We start from the raw sequence: 20,767 nt of genomic DNA, 5'->3' as shown, positions 1-20,767 counted from the left end.
AAGAGGCCTCCATGAGACTGGTCGCATGCCTTACACCTCATCGTCCGACACTAGTGTCAGAACTCATCGATCCAACTTCATCAAGATGGCGGCAGGAACTGATTAATACAACTTTCTTACCGGTAGATGCTAATGTGATTCTCAACATACCCCTTAGCACGAGACAATATGATGATTTTTGGGCCTGGTCGCAAGAGAAGAAGAGAGAGTTCACTGTAAAGTCCTGTTATCGCATGCTCATCACGACCAAACTACGACGGGAGGCCTGGCTCGAGGGACGCGGGGGCCCTGCGGACAGCACCAGAGAGAAGAAGTGCTGGGACACGATGTGGAGGATTCAGGTTCCGTCGAAGATTAAGGTCTTTCTATGGCGACTTGCACAATCTTCTCTGCCCACAGCGGATGTTCGTCACCATCGGCATATGGCGTCCTCCCCATCCTGTGCGATATGTGGAGCAGAGGACTCTTGGTTCCACTTCCTTCTTACCTGCACAATGGCGCGGTGTGTCTGGGCGCTTCACGGCCAAGAGCTAGTCGAGCATATGCTAGCTACAGCTGAACCAGACGCACAGTCGTGGCTCTTCAGTATGATAGCGTCGGTTTCAGCAGAGGAGCTGGTCAAGATCACAATCACACTATGGGCTATCTGGTTCGCGAGACGGAGATTGATCCATGAAGGATAACACCAAAGCCCTTTGGCAACCCACTCCTTTGTCAACAAATTCATAGCTGAATTGGAAGTGACCAAAGCAAAAACATCTATATCACATGCAACATCGGTGCAATCTACTGCTCAAAGATGGATTCCGCCACCTGCGGGATGGACAAAGGTGAATGTCGATGGCGCAGTGTGTAAAAATCCCCCCATAGGCGTTGTTAGCGCAGTATGCCGGGATGATCAAGGCCTCTACCTGGGTTCATCAGCCGTGGTTTTCCATGGATTAACGGGCCCTCATATCCTGGAAACATTAGCATGTCGTGAAGCACAGTCTTTGGGAAAGGATCTATTACTGCAGAAGATATCAGTAGCGTCTGATTGCCTAAATGTGGTAAAAGAAATCAACTCAGGATCATGTGGTGTTACTGCCCCAATCATCAAGAAAATCAAGGACGGGACTAATGACTTTCAAGACATTTCCTTTGCTCATGAAGGTAGATTATCCAATATGGAAGCTCATCACTTAGCTAAACATGCTTTGCATCTGGCTGAGGGACGCCATGTGTGGCTCCTCCAACCCTATGATACTATTTTTATCCCTGTAACTCGTATTAGTGATCAATAAAGCAGTGTTTTACCCCTCAAAAAAAATACAAATAGCCTGTAAGCCAGACTTTTTGTTTCTCCCTCACGCTTTGTTTATTGAGTAATCCTCTAAAGTCGTTCCACCAAAACCCTAGAATTACGCTGCCGCCGGCTCTAACAAAAACCCGATGGCGTTGAGGTCCCTGGTGAGAAAGATGCCGTCCCTAGGTCTCAGGTCTCCCGTCCATGCGCTCTCGCCGGCGGCGGCTTCCCAGCTTATGTCCCATGGGAATATATCTGGTAGCACCACAAGCTCCGGTGCATCACATATTTTATTTATGTCCTATGGTGCTTCGGTAAGCAAAGTAATTAGATCTGATCCGGTTTAGTGCATAATTTGCAATTTTTAGAAATATTTTTTTTGGGGAGGGGGGGGGGGGGGGGTTGCTGTTCATTCAGATACTCAAATCTGATTTAAACTCCATCAGAGAGAAAATAAATTCTTGCTCAGGAATTTCCGAATTGAGTCGTATTTGTAGCACCTGCTCACTTTATTTCACTGTATGGGTTCTTGTAGGGGAGCCAAATAATTTCTGAAGGGAGTCCTACTACCATATATTATTCTGAAAAAGCAAAAGCCCTGGAAGCAGAGTGCAAAAGGCTCCAGGAGAAGATAAACAGGGACATGGATACCTTTTCTGAAATTCTGAGGTAAGCGCATGTAGTACAGCTTAATTTATAAGCTAGATACTGTTCATGTCCTCTGATCAATCTCTCAACCCAATGTCGTTATCTTAAAATCAAGAAATTTCTTACTTCAGCAAATTGTCTTACTTCTATTATACTCCCTCCGTTTTAAAATAAGTATCACTGCTTTAGTACTAAATTTGTACTAGCTTAGTACAAAATTTACGATACTTATTTTGGGACTATTTTGGGACGGAGGGAATACAACATTGTTAAGTTTTACCTATTTGAGATGATGATTTGTACTTCTAGCTAGTTACCTAGCTTTCCTTAGCTGAACTCTAGTGAGACTGATCGTGGTATAATAGTGGTTCTTAAAGATGGAGTCATTTAGGGAATCTGCTAGAATTAAAGATTAATTCTAGCAGATTCCCTAAATGACTCCATCTTTAAGAACCACTATTATACACAAAATACCCACTCTAGCAGATTTCTTATAGCATTCCTTATACTCCCTCTTCCTTTGTGTAAAGTGTATTTATTTTTTAATAAAAATTTATAATGTAAGATGCATTTTTTCTAATTCTTTTGTAGTCGTGTAAAAAAAATATCTCTCTCCTGATTGTCTATATCTCTTTCGACCTAATTGATTTACTTGTTGCTAACTAATGAGTTAGTTAAAAGTAATTTCGTCCTAAATTCTCTTGATGACATGCCTTACCGTGCCTTAAAATACACATGAAGGAACGGAGGGAGTACTTTTCAAGAATCATCCATAAAACCTTATGTATTCCATTCCTTAAACAAATGTATGCTTAGTGAGAGGGACATTTTCCTTTTACTGATCACACCCCCTCATGCGTTTTCTTTTTCTTTTTCTTTGAAGAGTGGCTGCTCTGGCGGTAGCCTTGCAAGGGAACACGCACGGGCCTGCAACTCAGTTGTTGTTTTAGAAACGCTTTCTGCAATAGAGCGCTTGTTGTGGGGCTATGTGGTTGTTAGATCCGGCAGCGGGGAGGCGGAGCACCGTGCGGCTGGGATGGAGGTGGCGGTTGGGTGGTCGACATCGGCTAGGCAACCGCGGCAGATCAGCCGCGCTGGTGATGACGATGTGATCTGAGGTTGCTGACGGCTATACAAGGAGCAGGTGTGCATCCTTTCCCGCTGGGAGGGAGATGTTGGTGAGGAGTCTCACCGGATCTGACGAGGTTGATGGCGAGCTTCGTAGTTTCGGTCCTCGCCGGCGGCAACGTGAAGGCACTTCGATGGGCTCCTCTTGGAGGGGAGCAGTCGATACAGGTTAGGGGATGGGCGGCGCTGCTACTCCCTCACTTGCGGTGTTTTTTTTCTTACGACTTTTTGCAACATCCTCTCTGTTGCAAGAAAGATTCTGCAACATCACTAATGTTGCAAAACTTTCATCTGTCGACATTTTTGTTTTAAAAAAATCTCCAATAATACCTTTGTTGCAAAATAAATCCGCAACACAATCTCTTGCAAAAAGAAATCGCAACACAACCGTCGTTGCATAAAATTCTGTAACATAATCTCTATTGTAAATGTTTCTGCAACAAAATTGTTGATGCAAGAATTAATAAATGGAAGAGAAGACAAACGGGGCATGACGAGAGATTGATCAACCGGACACAGGTTGATCTAATGGCCATCAAGATGGCGGACTTATAGCACACGTCCGTAGCAGTCCCCATAAGATGATCGAGAAGAAGAAAAAAGAACGAAGCAGTGAAAAGTGGTCTACACTCGTCATTGTTTGCTGTGTGACTGCTACGGTGTGTTAAAGGCAGATGACAGGCGTTGGAGTCATGCTCAAATGGTTTGTCAATATTGATTGTATTTTTCGTTTTGGTTGATGATCCTTCATACAAAGGCTAATGCTCTACTATCCTTTTAGTTTTGTAAGTTGAAGCCAACATTGTTTGTTGCGGATCCAACGTGACAGCACAAGCACGAACGTAAGTTCAACACTATTTTCATCCAAAATGTGAACCCTGTCGATACAGTGTGTTATGCTACCAAAGTTTATTGTGATCTGTGAAAACCAGGAGACTGAAGCAAGAAATTCGAACAATCTTCTTTGTAAAAACAAAATTTAATCTTCATTGTGCTGCGCGCACCGAAAAACACGAAGGAGAAATACAGTATGGAACTAGCTATTAATAAAAACAGTGCGTTAATTTGGCATGCATCCATGCCATCCTCCTACGAAACTGAAAGGAGAAAGAGAAGGAACATTGTGAGCTGGACAATTTTGGTGGCCTGGTTTTATTCAGAGGCAACAGCTCGTGGCTAAGTATCTTCTGCATCTTGTTTTGGTCAAAATGAGGTTTTCCCGGATCAATTTGCTGTATCAGCATACAAAAATTAGAACATTTGGTGTCTCGGGAACTCCATTACCGATGCAGACTGGAATATCTGAGTACAAAGCTTGGACGGGCATTCCGCCGAAGTGACAGCACATCCAATGCGAATACAGATCTGTGCTCACTAGAAAATCCACAACAAAGAGCAGAGGACCTGCCACCAGAGGCACGGTAATTTTGCGCATGGACCTGAAGGATTACAATTACGAGAACAGAGTCAGATACCGTCTCTGATTGACAATTTGGTGCCAAAGAAGAGGCAGAACTTGCCTGTTAACGCTTGACCCATTGGAAGCTCTTCCTTGCCTTTGCCTTTCCAGGCTTCTTCCTTTCAACCACACGCGAATCTCTGGTTAAATATCCAGCTGTTTGGAGCAAAAATGACCACATCAGTAAGTTTGGAAGACCATGTGCGTGTGAGAAAGGACAGAAATTGCTATGACCCTCGCTCAGCCTAGCAATGCAGTCCTGGTTTCTGATTCTGCTTTTACCTGATTTGAGATATGGGTGTAGTCCTGGTTCCCAATTCTGCAAGGCTCTGCTGATCCCTAGGCGCACAGCTCCAACTTGACCTGCACTTAGAGAAAAAGAACCCGATTTGGAAGAGGTTTTGGTACAACAGATCAGGTATGATCAATCAAGCATATGCAAACTAGTGTTTAAAACCTGTAAAGCAACATAAGCAAAGGCAGAAAAGCTGCACTGTCTAAAGTACAACAGTCGAAGGTGCAAGGGATCCAGCACCAGAGTTGAATTGTTAAACACTGGTTCTTCTAAACCTACAATTGCAACAATATTTCAGAAGTTCTAGGATACTTGGAAACAACATGAAGAAATATATGCTCCTCCATGATTAAGCTTTTAGCTTCTACTGTACATAATAATTGTGAAGATACAATACTTCTCCTGAACCCAATCATAATTGAAAAGGCATGCATCGTTTTAAATTATTGAATGCATGCCAGAGTCATAGCATAGTGCTGTGTCATGTGAAGATGCAATTTATGAATATCTTAGTTCATGCACAAGTATCTGACCCATTTCAGTACATAAAACTCATGGAATATTACATGCATATGCTACCATAAAACTCATAAAACTCATGGAATCATATAAAACCCAGTATATCTACTTCTAACATGGTTGTAAAATACTACTTTCATATTGACATGACAATGGATATGCCAAGCCTATAGAGAGATCATCGAAGTTTTCAAACTGACCTGAGACACCACCACCTTTCACAGTACAAGCTACGTCCCAAAGCCCCAACGTCTTGGTCACAGTAAATGGCCGAAGAAGATCAGCTCGATGGTCCAAAATGGGGAAGTAAGCATCAAATTGCTTGTCATTGACAACAAACTTGCCATCACCAGGCTGAATCCAAACACGGGCAATGCTGCACTTCCTTCTACCTGTCCCATAAGCCCTTCCTTTCTCATCAACTTGTCTCACGCGTGCCTTAGCAATTTCCTCTTGCATTTGGCGTTCTACTTCAGCCCTGCTTGATGTTGCATTCATTTTCTGGATAGCTCTATCTTGTATTTCACTTAGAGGAGGCAATCCCGGTATTCCCCTGGCATCCTTCAAGAGGATCAAACTGTCAATCATATCCTCCGTAATACCAGAGGCAGAAATGAGATCCCCAAATGCACGATCCGGACCTGCAACCAGGGAAATTTTTTGTTATCAAACGGGGCGGGCTAGCGGACAATACCATTGTACAAATGTAGTGTTAATTTTAGGCCAGTGATGGGCTAATTATGAGCTAATTGATAAGTTTCACGGGACAAGCAGGATGCTACTTGCACCCCTAGTTATCACCGTGTTACTTATACCAGGATGCACAGTTGATCCCCACATACAGTTGTACTCAAACCAGAATAAAAAATTGTAAAATCATCACACGCACACAGCAGCTAAGGTCATACTATCTACTCCAATTGCTCTTGCAGAGGCACAAAAAAGAAAAAACACTATGAATTGATGATCATTAGAAGTGGTAAATAAACTAACCATCCATTTGGTCACTTCTATACCGTATTATTTTATTGGGCAGTTTACAACATGAATGAATGGTCTCATCTAAGGCAAGCACTACTGGGACAGACGTTACATACAAACTTGATCCCAAGTTAACCTTACAAAGCATTGAAACCAATGACATCCTAAACCATATGCAAATGTGGCATGCATTGACAAGTTCCCAGTCTGATATATGAATCCACAGGCTCTAGACAAGCGAATATCACAAAAATGGTATTTGCAGTTTTCAGTTCAAGTGCAGGAACCTAATATGATTACGAGTATGATCCTATAACTTAACCTTCGGCAATCAGTCAATTACTTAACTAATTCTGCATGCATAAACACAGCCATATGCAGAGTCACTTAACTAATCGGGCACCAATAAACACAACCACATGCACCCCAATTTAGTTACCAGAGTACCGGGAAATCAAACTGCACATATACATAATATTGATTTCTAGATCACCTTTGAGAGTCTCCATCAGCTGCTGCTCCCTCGCCGTGTTCTCCTGCCGCTGACGCTCCGCATCTTCCTCCTTCCCATCAACAAGCTCCTCGATCTGAGTCCCCTCATCCGCGATCCCCTCAACCCCCACAGCCGCGGCGAACGGATCGTCTGTCTCATCCTTCAAATCCCACGACCACGGCTCGGCCGGGGCCGCCTTCCTCGCGCTAGGCGCTGCCGCGGCCGCGTCCTTTCTCGCGGCGAACGGATCGTCCTTCTCATCCTCCGAATCCAACTTCCACGGCTGGGCCGGGGGCGCCTTCCTCGCCGTGGGCGCTGCCGCAGCCGCATCCTTGTAGATCTCCTCGAACACGTCGGCCTTGTCGCCGTCCTCCGCGCGGAAGTCCTTCGACCAGGGGTCCTCGACGACGGCGCTCGACCCTAGCGGCGCTTCGCCGGGGATGGGGACGGCGGCGGCGGGGTCCACATCGGCGAAAGGGTCTGGATCTTCGGAATCTTGCGTGAAGGCCCACGGCCTTCTGGTGTCGTCGTCGCCGCCGGAGGTGGAGAGGAGACGCGGCGAGAGGAGGCGGGCGGGGAGGCGGCGAAATGGAAGAGGGGCGGAGAGAGGATGCGCGGTCGAGGGCGCGGCGGCGGCGTTGGTGGTGGTCAGGGTCTGGAGGCCGCGCCGGAGATGGTGGGAGGGGTGGAGGAGGCGGCGGAGCAGCATGGTGGTGCGCGGAGGGGGGCGGCGACCATTCGTGGAGTGGTACACTAGGGTTTTAGCGGCATAACTGATTTTAGTTTTCTTGTATCCGCTTACTCTGGGCGGACGTGCCCTCCAGGGCCTTACGTAATACCAACGTGAAAGCGTATACTTGGTTGCTTCGTTTTCCACGGAGCGGAAAACACTTGAAGGCTTGAGCATGCATTCCAAGTTTCCAACTTCCGAGTCCACCCAACTTTTTTTGTTTAAGCTTGAAACATTTCATTCCATTAAGCAACGTGTCGAGCAGAATCATTGTCAACAAAAGACCGGACAAAAGTAAGGGCACACGGTTTGAGGCTCCTGCTTCATCTTTGACCCATGCAGCGTTAAAACACCGGCAACCTTATTACGGGCCCAAGGACAATGAACAATATCAGAAAACTAAAGTTTATAATGAAAAAAAGTTTTGATCTCCTTAAATAGGATGCCGTCTCTCCCCCCAACAGATGCTGCCACCGGGTGCTTTCACGCCACCATCTCGGTTCCCCTCTCGTTTTTCATCCAACGGCCAAGTCGTCGGTCGAAGGAGCGGCGGCCTTCTTATAGGTAGTGGTTTCCTTTAGTTGATGTTTTCCTAACGGCATCGATGAGGTGGAACCAAAAATTGCGGGTTGGAATAAAGTCTCTTCAGTCTTTCTCTACCTCGATGGTGTTTGACTCCACATTAACAAAGGGCATGTGAGGATAGGTATTGCTAAGCAGATGATTCTGAATCTGTTGTCTCTTTGGATCTTCGGAGCTGGTGCATCTATCAAAGGAATCGGCTAGATAGTTATTGACACCGTTGCTTTGACCTCTTCATTTATTTTGTTCTATGACAAGATATGTTTTCTACAACCTCTAGATTGGCGACAAAGGATTACAAGTCTACGCTGCATGGTGTAATGCCACAACCGATGTTCTTCTAACGTCTATTAGATCTAGTTGTTGCGGTCTTCAAGACCTTGTATGGCAAGAACATTTGCAAGTGTCACTATCACTTACTATTTGTTCAGAGTATTTTTCGAGCTAGAAGAAGGTTGGTTTTTTTATGTAATTTTAGTTTTTTTTACAAGTTATATTATGTTTTATTGTCCTTTGATATGATTTATTATACCTTGTTGGTGGATGGAATCTTGTTATCGTATCGTGTGTGTCCTTTAGTATGAAGCAATACACAATTGCAAGCCAACAAAGAAGATTGGGCGACGTCTAAATATCATGGTTTAAAACAAAACATCACACTTATGGATTACCTAATATTAGGTGGAAAAAATGCATATTACGCCCAGGAATAATAATTATGCTCTACATATTGGTGCTCAAGGAAGGTAATGTCAGAACATAAAAGTAAATAGGTAGGTCCATCACGGAGTAAAGCAAGGATTGTCATGTGATACATCTCAAACGTATCTACATTTTCAAGCAATTTTTCTCTCGTTTTGGACTCTAATTTGCATGATTTGAATGAAACTTATCCGGACTCACGTTGTTTTCAGCATAATTATCATGATGTTATTTTTTGCAGAAATAAAATTTCTTGGACTCGGACAAAACTTTTTGTGGATTTTTTCTGGAATAAAAAAATAATGGAGCAAAGACCCACCAAAGGGGGCACCTCTTGGTGCCAAGCCAACAGGGCGTGACCACCCTGTTAATGCTTGGGCCACCAACAAGGTATTGATAATAGTTGGGATTCTTTCCGGTGATTGTCGTAGCTTGAGGAGTTCATGTATTCACTATGTGTTAATGCTTTGTTCCGGTTCTATATTAAAAGGAGGCCTTAACATCCCTTAGTTTCCTTATGAACCCTATTGCCTCGGGAGGGTAGGACAAATGATGTCAAGCAAGTTAAATTATAAGCATGTATGACTATATAGTGAATACATGCTTATATTACATTGATGAACTGGAGCTAGTTCTGTGTCGCTCTAGTGTGTAATCGTTACATGATGAATGTCATCTAAATCATTATCCATCACCGATCCACATGCCTATGCTTTTCATACACTGAATCTTGCTAACTTACTATTGATGTTATTATTGTTACAATCACTACAGAACTGTTGTTGTTACCGTTATTGTTACTACTACTATTTTGTTATGCTATTAAATTTGTTGTTACAGAGGATATCCCAAGTGTGGTTGAATTGATAACTCAACTGCTAAGACCAATAAATATTCTTTGGCTCCCCTTATGTCGAATCAAATAATTAGGGTGCAATACTACCCGTGAAGACTGTTGCGATCCCCTATACTTGTGGGTTATCAAGACTATTTTTTGGCGCCGTTGTTGGGCATCATAGCTCTATTTATTATGTTCACTTGAGGATTGCAATTGTCACTATGAAGAATCTAAAATATACTAGAACCAAGATCGTACCCTCTAAGACGAGGGGAGGTAATGAACTATCATCTAGCTCGGCTTTTGATTCACCTACTATTTTGAATCACCTTATGACATCACCACTTGCTACTCGTTCTGATATGTCACAATTACTTGATGATGCTACTTATGAAACTTTTGATGATGTTACTGCTATGCTTGAGAAAATTGAAATTGTGCCACTTGGTGAATTACTTGATGCTCATGTTGGTAGATCTATAGAAAATGAAAATGTTGAAATTGATGAAGATTATGATTCACCTATTATGCATAGCTCTCCAAACAAATATTATATGACTGATGTACCTGAGGGTTATGTTATGAATGGGGAGATAGCTAGAGACTTTCTTGCTTGTAATGATAGAGAAGGTTTGAGAAAATTTCTATGCAAACTGAAAGAAAAATCTATGATGGAGAAAATGAAACGTGATCTTAAATTTGCTACTTCTCCTAAATGTGTTACTAATAAGGATGATGAATTATCTGTCGATCCTGAGTTAATCACTATAGTATAATCTGATCCTTTCCATGGTTATGAAACTAAAACTATTGTGGCGCACCTTACTAAATTGCACGTTATTGTACCTTGTTTGCTCATGAGGAAACGATGCATTATTACTACTAGATGATGCCCTGGCGCGTTGCTGCGGGAAACTTGCTAAAAGAATCATGAAAGTTGCTAAAAACATCTATAACTTCTGTGAAGCGAATGTAAGCTTAGAAATGAAAATGAAATATAAAGAGTATAAAAAGAGAAAAACATGCAGTAAAAAGAATGTCACTTTTAACAAAAATGTGAATGTGAACTACATATGTATGGTACATGCGACCAACACATATATTGTCAATACAAAATCTAATGCAAAAAATAATTTAAGAGTAACATGCATGAATTAATGATGTGGTGCTTCCATGCATAGAGTAATGAAAAAACAATGTAATTTATGACTATTACATGCATGAGTTGCTCATGTGGGTTGTGGCATACTTGCATGTCTAGAAAAAATAGCTAGTGGGTTGTAGCTATTTAGAACTAGAACATATCCTTCAGTTTTTTTCCTTTCTCACTAAAAGATGATGTTAAGAAATGGTTCCTCACTCTTGCTCCTAGTTGTGTGTGTAGCCCCCAAGATACGATATATTACTTCACTAAAAAATATTTTCCTGCTCATAAAAAACAGGTTGCTTTACATGAAATATTTAACTTTGTGCAAATTGAAGAAGAGAACCTCGAGGCTTCTCCAGCTACTTAGAGCATTGCTTGATCATCCTCTTAAGAAAAATGAAATACTTGATATCTTTTATAATGGGCTAACCGATGCTTCTAGGGACTACCTAGATAGTTGTGATGGTTGTTTTTTCAAGGAACGGACTATTGGACAAGCTAAAGAACTATTGAATAACACATTGAAAAATGCTGATGATTGGAGACTTACTGGACCACTCTCGGAACCTATTAAAAAGAAGAAAGATAATCTATTCCTCGGTCCAGAAGATATGTGATACATCTCCAACGTATCTATAATTTTTTATGGTTCCATGCTATTATCTTGTCAAACTTTGGATGTTTTGTATGCCTTTTATATCTTTTTTGGGACTAACTTATTAACTCAGTGCCAAGTGCCAATTCTTGTTTTTTCCATGTTTTTGACCCTTTTCAGAAGAGGATTTTAAACGGTGTCCAAATGGAATAAAACTTCCAAAAAGTTTTTTTTCCAGAACAGAAGATACGCACGAGACTTGAGAACCAAGGCAGGGCCACCAGGGGACCCCACAAGCCCCCTAGGCGCGGCCACGGGGGCCGCGCCTAGCAGGCTTGTGGGCCCCCTGTGGCTCGTCTGCACTACCTCTTCCGCCTATGAATTCAAAAAAATTCCAAAACTGCGAGAGAGATCCATGAAAATACTTTTCCGCCGCCGCAAGCTTCTGTCTCCGCAAGATCCCATCTGGGGCACGTTCTGGTGCCCTGCCGGAGGGGGATTCGGATACGGAGAGCTTCTTCATCAACACCATGACCTCTCCGATGATGCGTGAGTAGTTCACCATAGACCTTCGGGTCCATAGCTAGTAGCTAGATGGCTTCTTCTCTCTCTTGGATCTTCAATACAAAGTTCTCCATGATCTTCATGAAGATCTATCCGATGTAATCTTCTTTGCGGTGTGTTTGTCGAGATCCGATGAATTGTGGATTTATGATTAGATTATCTATGAATCTTATTTGAGTTTCTTCTGATCTCTTATATGCATGATTTCATATCCTTGTAATTCTCTTCGAGTTGTGGGTTTTGTTTGGCCAACTTGATCTATGATTCTTGCAATGGGAGAAGTGCTTGGTTTTGGATTCATACCGTGCGGTGACCTCACCCAGTGACAGAAGGGGTAGCGAGGCACGTATCGTGTTGTTGCCATCAAGGGTAAAAAGATGGGGTTTTCATCATTGGTTTGAGTTTATCCCTCTACATCATGTCATCTTGCTTAAGGCGTTACTCTGTTCGTCATGAACTCAATACACTAGATGCATGCTGGATAGCGGTCGATGTGTGGAGTAATAGTAGTAGATGCAGAAAGTATCGGTCTACTTGTCTCGGACGTGATGCCTATATGTATGATCATTGCCTTAGATATCGTCATGACTTTGCACGGTTCTATCAATTGCTCGACAGCAATTTGTTCACCCACCGTATTATTTTCTATTTTGAGAGAAGCCTCTAGTGAACACTATGGCCCCCAGGTCTACTTCACACTATATTTTCAGCCTTACACTTTTACTTCGTTGCACTTTCCGCCTTCAGATCTCACTTTGCAATCAACCTTGAAGGGATTGACAACCTCTTTATAGCGTTAGGTGCAAGCTCTTTTGTGTTTGCGCAGGTACTCTGGACTTGGAGTGATTCTCCTACTCGATTGATACCTTGGTTCTCAAACTGAGGGAAATACTTACTGCTCTTGTGTTGCATCACCCTTTCTTCTTCAAGAGAAAAATCAACGCAATCTCAAGAGGCAGCAATATGCAAGATGCCAAGAGAACTATGAAAGAAAAAGGTATTAAATCTAAAGATGTCAAGAATTTACCACCTATAGAAGAAGTACATGGACTTGATATCCGTGCACACGTACTAGAGGTAAATTCTCTCCGTAGATTTCACAAAAGTGATATACCTTACACTAAAACTCCTAGTAAATGCATGGATGAATTTTATGATTACAATGTTAAGCAAGAACATTTCAACAATTATGTTAAAGATCAATTACAACGAAATGTTATGATGATTGATTGATTGAGTGACTTAATGTTCAGAATTGCTAATGATGTTAAAGGTCTGGGTAAACATGCTTCCATGGTTCATACTCAACTAGACCAAGTTGCTAAGTCGCAAAATGATTTGCTTGCTGAAATGAATAATAACATGAATGATCATGTTGTTAGAGTAATGACTAGAGGAGGTAGAATGATTAAGGATCCTCTTTATCCTGAAGGCCATCCTAAAAGTATTGAACAAGATTCTCAGAGAATTAACTATGATGCACCTAGTACTTCTAAAAAGAAAAAGGAAATGAAAAATGATAGGACTCTGCATGCTTCTAGTGAACCTGCTATAGAAAAACATGCTGAGAATCACAATGATGTTTCTATTTCTCATACTGAGACACAATCTGGTAGTGAACATTTACCTACTGATAGTGATAACGATAACAATTATATTCATGTAAATGCTTAACCAGACAATAATAAAGAACCTGGTAGTGATGTGGAAATAGAACCTACTCAAGATCTTGATAACCCACATCCTAAAAATAAACATTATGATAAGAAAGAGTTTGTTGCTAGAAAACATGGTAGAGAAGGAGAACCATGGGTTCAGACCCGTGTCATTCCCTCATAAGCCTTCTAAGAGTAAGGACAAGGAGGAGTTTGAAAGCTTTTCTAAAATGATTAGAACAGTATTTTGCGCACTCGTTTGACTCGTATTCTCAAGATGCCTCCATTTGATAAGTATATGAAGGACATTATTACCAACAAAAGAACAAGTGGTTACACTTACTATTGTAGGGTTTAAATTTACCCTTCCTACTGCCAAGAAGAAATGTGATATTCTTATTGTTGGGGAGATACAAATCCCCATTGAGGTAACTTAATGTTTTACGAAAATTCTTCGGTTTCATGTCAACCGGAAATGGTTTATTAATAAGACTGGATCAACCTTATTAATGGATCCTTTTTTCAGAGACATGTAGTCGGTGAATTTAGTAAGCACAACCTTTTGTACTTATAGTTTGCTCTATGTTATTTTTAGTTTAATTAAAAAAATGCCATGATTATCCTATTTTATGAATTATGAGTGCAATGAAAAATGGACCAAAAATAAAAGTGCCCAGAATGTCACAACAAATTACTATTTTTTCGAGAATATTTAAAATTTTATGGTGCTAAAAATACCCCTTGGGGTGCACCTGTTGGTGTCAAGCCAACAGGGCGCTACCTCATGGCTTGGGGTGCCCACAGGTACCCCCTTACTATCTCTTCAGCCTACTCGTTCTCCTACCTGTGGAAAAATTCCTGCTTGCTCTCCCTCTCTCGTATTCTTGCTCCAAAATCTGAGATTTTCGATCTCTTTGCTCAAATCTCAGTTTCCAAAACTGTTTTGAGGGATTGCTCCTTAGTATGTGACTCTCCCATTGCTTCAATTAGTTTTTTCTTTAGTGGATTATATTTTTCATATTTTGTTGCTCTTGATGCTACTGAAAATGGCTTGTGTATTCAATTATTTAAGTTCCAAGTAGTTTGAATGCTTGATATGGCATCTAAGCATCTATATGAGTAGTTACTATCAATCTCACTAAGTTTTGTTGACATAATTTTTTGGCCTAAAAATTTCAAAATTTTGTTCCTAGAAAAATGAACATCTTCAAGAGAGGTTCTTCAAGTCGGAGTCCCAAGGGAATTGTTGGAAATGCCCAAGATCAATATATCAACCTCTCTCGTGTCATGGAGGTTCGGTCATGCGAATGGCCCCATACACCTTTCATGAGCGAAGCAGGTTTCTACTAGGAGTTCACGCAATTCATTGCAAATGTTGGGATAACCAACTTCTTCGCAGATGAGTGTGATCAATATTATCTCCTCACAAATTCCTCTGTGCAAAATTTCTATTACATGTATAGGCTCGACATTCCCATGATGCGCTTTATTTATATGCAGAACATTTTGAAATACCATTTACTCAGTTCTGCCAAATATGCTTGATTCCCTCTAACAGGGGATTAAGCGAACCTAGGTCGCATGAGTGCAAAGACTTCCTCCTTACTTTAACTGTGGGAGAAACTAGGGGCGTATTGAACGCCAGAGCCACCAGTTTTGAATTTTCGTGTTGTGCACTACTTTGCTTTATTTACAAGAGAATGTGTGAATTCTAGGGAGCAGGGTGGCGGTCTCAATGCATGTACCCTCGCTATTTTTCATCGTATATTATTTGGTGATAAAACACACAACTTAGGAGCTGTCGTTGCACATCACCTGCATGGCAACCGGGCCAGGGGAAAGGTCCATGGTGACATTTATGCCACTCGCTTAGCAAAACACTTTATTACCAACATACACCCCATTGATTACTTGATACCGAAGGTTTATATGGATCGCCAGTCTATGTTAGAACATCACTTTATCGATGAACCTCGGCCTCGGCACCATATTCGTTATAACATAGTATATAGCGAGAAGGCTAGTGATGTTATTGTGTTGTCTGTGGCTTCTTTGTTTAACTATCATGCCATGAATGGATATGTCGTCATGTCATCAGATATAATTGCTTACCAGAATGAGCTGGCTGAGGTGGAAGCCGCGGCCCAGGTCTGGGAGGCCTAGATGCCTTGGCCCAACTACTTTCCTCGTGGACCAAATGGCTACTACGGATGGTGATTGCCAAGCTATGCCAAAAAAGCCTAAGCTTGGGAGAGTACATATTTCTCACTGATATTACATTCATGTTCACACACTTCATATCAACTATTGGTGTTCATCCTCTTTCATTGTATATCCATGTTCAATTTTGTTTTCGCCTTCTTTTTGAGTGTTTGAAAAACTTCAAAAAACCAGAAATATTTATCGCTTCTTTTAGGTTTTCCTTTATTAATTAGACAATTTGTAGTATTAAAAGAAAACCCCAAAATATTTCTCTTGTTTGTTGGGAGCTTTTCCGTGTAAATAGTTTTTTTTATTCTTATTTTTCCTTTGTTTATTTCCTTTACTCAGAAAAATGAAAAACTCAAAAAATATGATAGTGTGTTTCTTTGAATAATTCTTTTCCCTTTGTTGAGTCATTGAAATGAGAAGACTACGATGAAAATGAAGAGTGGACCTTATATGCATTATTTGTTGATCTAACAAAAGCGTGAATATTACCTTGTCTTCTCCTTTGTTCAAATTGTTTAGCGGATTTCAGCTTAGTCCACGACACACTTGCACTATTAATATTTTCACATCATTCGTTTGTGCGAGTGAAAGGCAATAATGATGATATTTGATGAAGTGAAGCTGGTATGAACTCTTCTTGTTTTCCATTTTTGTAAATATGTTTAGCTCGTTCGATCTTGATTTACCATATTATGAGAACTACAACACAACTCCTAATTAGGGGAAGTTAACTGCCGGGAGAAGTACGTCATCAGGGACAAATACTCTGTCGGGAATTACCTTACTGCCGATGCAAGTAAATATGGGCAGATAAACTATCGGGAGAACATAAATTACCCATGCATACAAACTGTTGCAGACGATTGGCGACATGATTTGTGCCGGGAAAAATGTGTGACAACCCACTAATTGCCGGGACGTGGTCCAGGCCAAAAAGTGAATTTTTTGGGCCTAAACACGTGAAAGAGAGTGCGAGCGTGCGCGTGAGACAGAAAATATTTGCGGGACGACCATTTCCCGAATTCCTACTTCTACTCATCTTAGCCCCTTTCCAAATTTTCCCCAAATCAAACCCTAGCTAGATCGAACATCACCCCGACCTCCCGTGACGCCGTCGCCAACCACCCATCGGAGCGTTGGCTTCATCCACCACCACCGCCGCACCCTAGCACCCTCCTTAGCCACCACAGAGCAACCTCCTCATACGCCGGTGAGCACCCTTTGCCGCTTCCTCCTCGACCACCACCACTCCGAGTGTTGGCTTCCTTCCCTGACCAATGCCGCAACTCCCAATCACCCTCCACTGCACACTTAGCGCTGCCTCCCAACGCTTTATCTTCGGACAGTACCACGGTCTAGCATCCCCGCCATCGTCCACTTGATCTCTTCCTCAAGCAGCGGCGCCTCCTCTAGGAGCTCGTCCCATTAGTTGCACCTCATCCACGAGCCTCCTCTACGGACCAGTCCTCCTCCAAATTAGTACCTTCATGCTTGCAGTGATCATACATGAGGAGTTGATGTTTTCTTTTATCTATTAGGAGTCTATCTATACCTTTACTTATTTGGGAGTACTCAGTGGTGTGGTTTATCTTTCGCTTATGGAACTGCAAAAACTTGTATTCCCAGATTCTTGTTTCTTAAATTAAAGAAAAAGCATGGCCCGATTCAGCATGGATTTTTCTGTACTTTCATCTATTCTAATTTTCTCCAGTAGTTAGGGCTATGTCAAAATGTCTCATTTTTAGCTTGGATGATACAATATACAAATGTGCAAAATTCTATCCACATTGTTCTACTTTTCTCGTGTATTTAGTTCAAATTTTTGGAATCTACAGGTTCAATATTTTTTCTCTACAATAAGACTGTTGTTATGTTGTTGATAACTAGAACATTTTGGGTGCTCATTGTTATTTTTCTATGTCCAAGTTTGGTAGTATTTTTGGTGTGTGTGGCATAGTTTCTGATGTTTTGAGGGTACCCCTAAAGGGCGACAAACCTGAGACATGTGGTTGTTTTCTATTAGTTTTCACTAATGGAGATTGGGAGCTATGCTCCTAAGTAGATTTTTGTTTAGGAAAAATGGGTCATGAGGCTAGCTGAGTACCGTGCTCTTTTGTTCTATATGTAATCCTCACAAATAGTTCTCTAATTTTCATGTTTTCATTGAAATAAACTTTTTGGATTGTTTGTTCTATGAGAAGCGTGCATCTTCTTTGTCCTCTCCAACAGAATAGTTGGTCTACCTGCCGTAGAACCATTTACGAAGAGCATAGGTGCTGCCTTCTCATGCATTCCTATGCATAGTCCAATGCTTATTTTTATGTGTAAAAAGTGGTCAACCTGGCATTCCACTGCTTAGTATTTTGTACATGGCAGAAAACTTGTTGTAGATACACACTAAAATTTGAAATTATGCTAGTATAAATAGGTGTTCTATTGGTATATATATAGGACTACTTGCTTTTGAATAGTTATTTCTTGATATTATCTGGTCCTATCTCATGTATATTTTATTTATTTATAAAAAAAGCTTTATGAACCGAGTTCACTAAAACTCGAAGTCTTGTGCATGAAAGGAAATTGAGATATTAACTCATTCCGTAATAATCAAATCGTATGTGTGGATCTATAACATTATTTGAAAAGTGAACTTTTAATCTGCAGTAGAGTTGTATCTAGTAGAGTTTGGAATTTCTTGCTTAGATTTATACCATATATTTCATTGCAATGGGTACACGTTTTCATAAATTGTAGAGCTCTTATTCAAATTACTAATCTTTTCATATGTTGTTATAGCTTCGCAAAAGAGGTTCTGATAAAGAAGATCCACACGTTTCAGAAATAAGGTAGGCAAAATCAAAGGTAAAGCATGCAGACAGATACCTTTGCATATCAAATAGCAACAATTGTGAATACAATGGTATGAATGTCAAAGTAGTTAGACTTTCCTTTTTCTATTACCCCGTGTGTTGCTTGAGTAAATTAAGTCTATATGCTAAGCTTGGTCTACATAATTCGAGGTTACTATTTTTATCCCCCCCCCCCCCCCCCCCCGCGAGCAAATTTGCGGGTCAACAATAGGTATATGTAATAGAATGCATTAGTTTATTAAGATTCAGTTCATGAACAAGCTTATTGTAGCTCCACGCACAAAATCCAGCCGTGAAAAACATAGAGATGACTATGAAAACACCTCTCTCAATCCTCAAATTGAAAGAGATATTGAGAGGGATCAAGAATCATAACTCCCGCTATTTGGAATGGATCCAATTCTATCGAGTCTGACTCATAGTGATAATTTCTCTTTAGCAAAGAATGACCTTGGTTATCAAAGGATTGAACAACCGGGATCCATTTAGTCTACCCGGCCACCAACTGTTCCATTAGAAATACTTGGGAACTCACGATATTTTCCTTAATACGGCCATATTTCTAAATTTTTGAATAGAATCATCTTATTTTTGGTAGAAAAAGGAAATGTTTATTTCTATAGTCAGCTAGCTTCTTTTTGTGAAGTTCCTTTACTATGCTTTCATACGGCTAACTACTTGATTTCCGTTTCTGGATAGATACTAATCAACCATGTTCAAATATGCGAAAACATGGTTGATGCACTTCGCCAGACTATCATGGGACAGTTGCATGGACGAGAAAACCTGCTTACGGTTGCTGAGACTATTACACTCTCAAAAAGTTGCTAGCTAACATGATCATTTCTTATATAGAGTACATGTTATGGCAGATCGTCAAGCTCGAGGATTACAAACCTATATTACTTTTCCTATCTCCGTGGTTCAGCTTGCTTTTATAATTCTTGCTTCATCAATTTGTTTACTTGCTATGGATTTTTAATATTGTACTCCATTTAATTTTTTTAAAGGTATTAGTTATAATTTTGTGTTAATTAATTGATGGTGAGCGGTGTGCCGTCGCGCCTTCGCCTACTAGTAAAAGTAATCCTAGTACCTGTTTTGGCTTGCTAGTCTATTAGTGGGTATTCTCTTCAATTAACTCTATTAAAACAAGCTAAGATGCTTCAGATATAGAGAGAAATTAGTAACCAATGGTTATTACATTAGTTTCTTTTCTTCTTCTATATACATATTATATACACTACATATTCCTAGTTTTTTTAATTGAGGTGGGCATGGCCTATTTGTAGAGAGCTTTGCCTATTTGTTTTGTTGTACAATTTTTCTTATTTGTACCTAGTTTTGACTATTTGTTCAATATAGTACTCCCTCCGTTCCTAAATATAAGTATTTTTAAAGATTTCACTATGGACTGTATATCGAGTAAAATGAGTGAATCTACAATCTAAAATGTGTCTATTACATCCGCATGTAGTTCATAGTTTAATATCTAAAAAGACTTATATTTAAAAACGAAAGGAGTGGTGTATAGAGTGTTGTCTATTTGTAGAGTTTAACTCTGCAAAAGAAAGATTCGAACTCAGAGTACTACATTAACTCACTGAGAAGATTTTGCAAGTCAACCGTACATGTTCCTGTTTTCCTTATTTGTACATGAAAATTTGTATGTGTACTTCAAATAATTCCTTCTTGATCTAATGATGTAACATTGCTCGCTCTCATGATGAAGTGATGCACATTTAGAAGAGTTAAACTGCAGCATGTCAAAATCTTTAATGTGCTTATTTAAATCTAAAATAAGAGCTCCATTTTGTGTTTCCTATTTATTGCAGGTTTCCCTGCAGAAGTTCAAGGGCGTTTCGAAGATCTTCAAGCTCCTGAATATTTGGGAGATTTCGGAGATCTTCAAGCTCCTAAAGATTTGGTAGAGTGGTTATTGATATGTGTCCAACGTATCTATAATTTATGAAGTATTCATGCCATGTTTACAACAATTTTATATGGTTTTGGTATGATTTGCATGGAACTAACCCAGATTAATGTTGTTTTTAGCACAACTACC

The 20,767-nt window shown here is 40.6% G+C and overlaps 1 protein-coding gene across 1 annotated transcript; it reads right to left on the bottom strand.

Moving 5' to 3' along the window:
* Positions 1-3,998: 3,998 nt before the first annotated feature.
* Positions 3,999-7,586, bottom strand: LOC123424927 (30S ribosomal protein S9, mitochondrial). Its single transcript, XM_045108612.1, has 5 exons — positions 6,809-7,586; positions 5,535-5,975; positions 4,803-4,883; positions 4,582-4,676; positions 3,999-4,500 (listed from the first exon to the last, which is right to left on the bottom strand). The coding sequence occupies exons 1-4, from the start codon at positions 7,515-7,517 to the stop codon at positions 4,585-4,587; spliced, it is 1,323 nt and encodes a 440-aa protein (XP_044964547.1). The 5' UTR covers positions 7,518-7,586; the 3' UTR covers positions 3,999-4,500; positions 4,582-4,584.
* Between the last annotated feature and the right edge of the window lie 13,181 nt (positions 7,587-20,767).

The sequence above is a fragment of the Hordeum vulgare genome, chromosome 2H (assembly GCF_904849725.1).
Source record: "Hordeum vulgare subsp. vulgare chromosome 2H, MorexV3_pseudomolecules_assembly, whole genome shotgun sequence".
Taxonomy (NCBI): domain Eukaryota; kingdom Viridiplantae; phylum Streptophyta; class Magnoliopsida; order Poales; family Poaceae; genus Hordeum; species Hordeum vulgare.
The sequence above is the reverse complement of the archived record's forward strand: the minus strand, read 5'-3'. Positions and strand labels throughout refer to the sequence as shown.

What these genes read in the sequence shown, in the direction of transcription:
- LOC123424927 (XM_045108612.1), bottom strand. Translation starts at nt 7,517, where the DNA reads ATGCTGCTCCGCCGCCTCCTCCACCCCTCCCACCATCTCCGGCGCGGC. An exon ending in GCTGATGGAGACTCTCAAAG is followed by an intron (nt 5,976 to 6,808) that starts GTGATCTAGAAA and finishes CCCTGGTTGCAG; the next exon opens with GTCCGGATCGTGCATTTGGG. An exon ending in ACACCCATATCTCAAATCAG is followed by an intron (nt 4,677 to 4,802) that starts GTAAAAGCAGAA and finishes TGCTCCAAACAG; the next exon opens with CTGGATATTTAACCAGAGAT.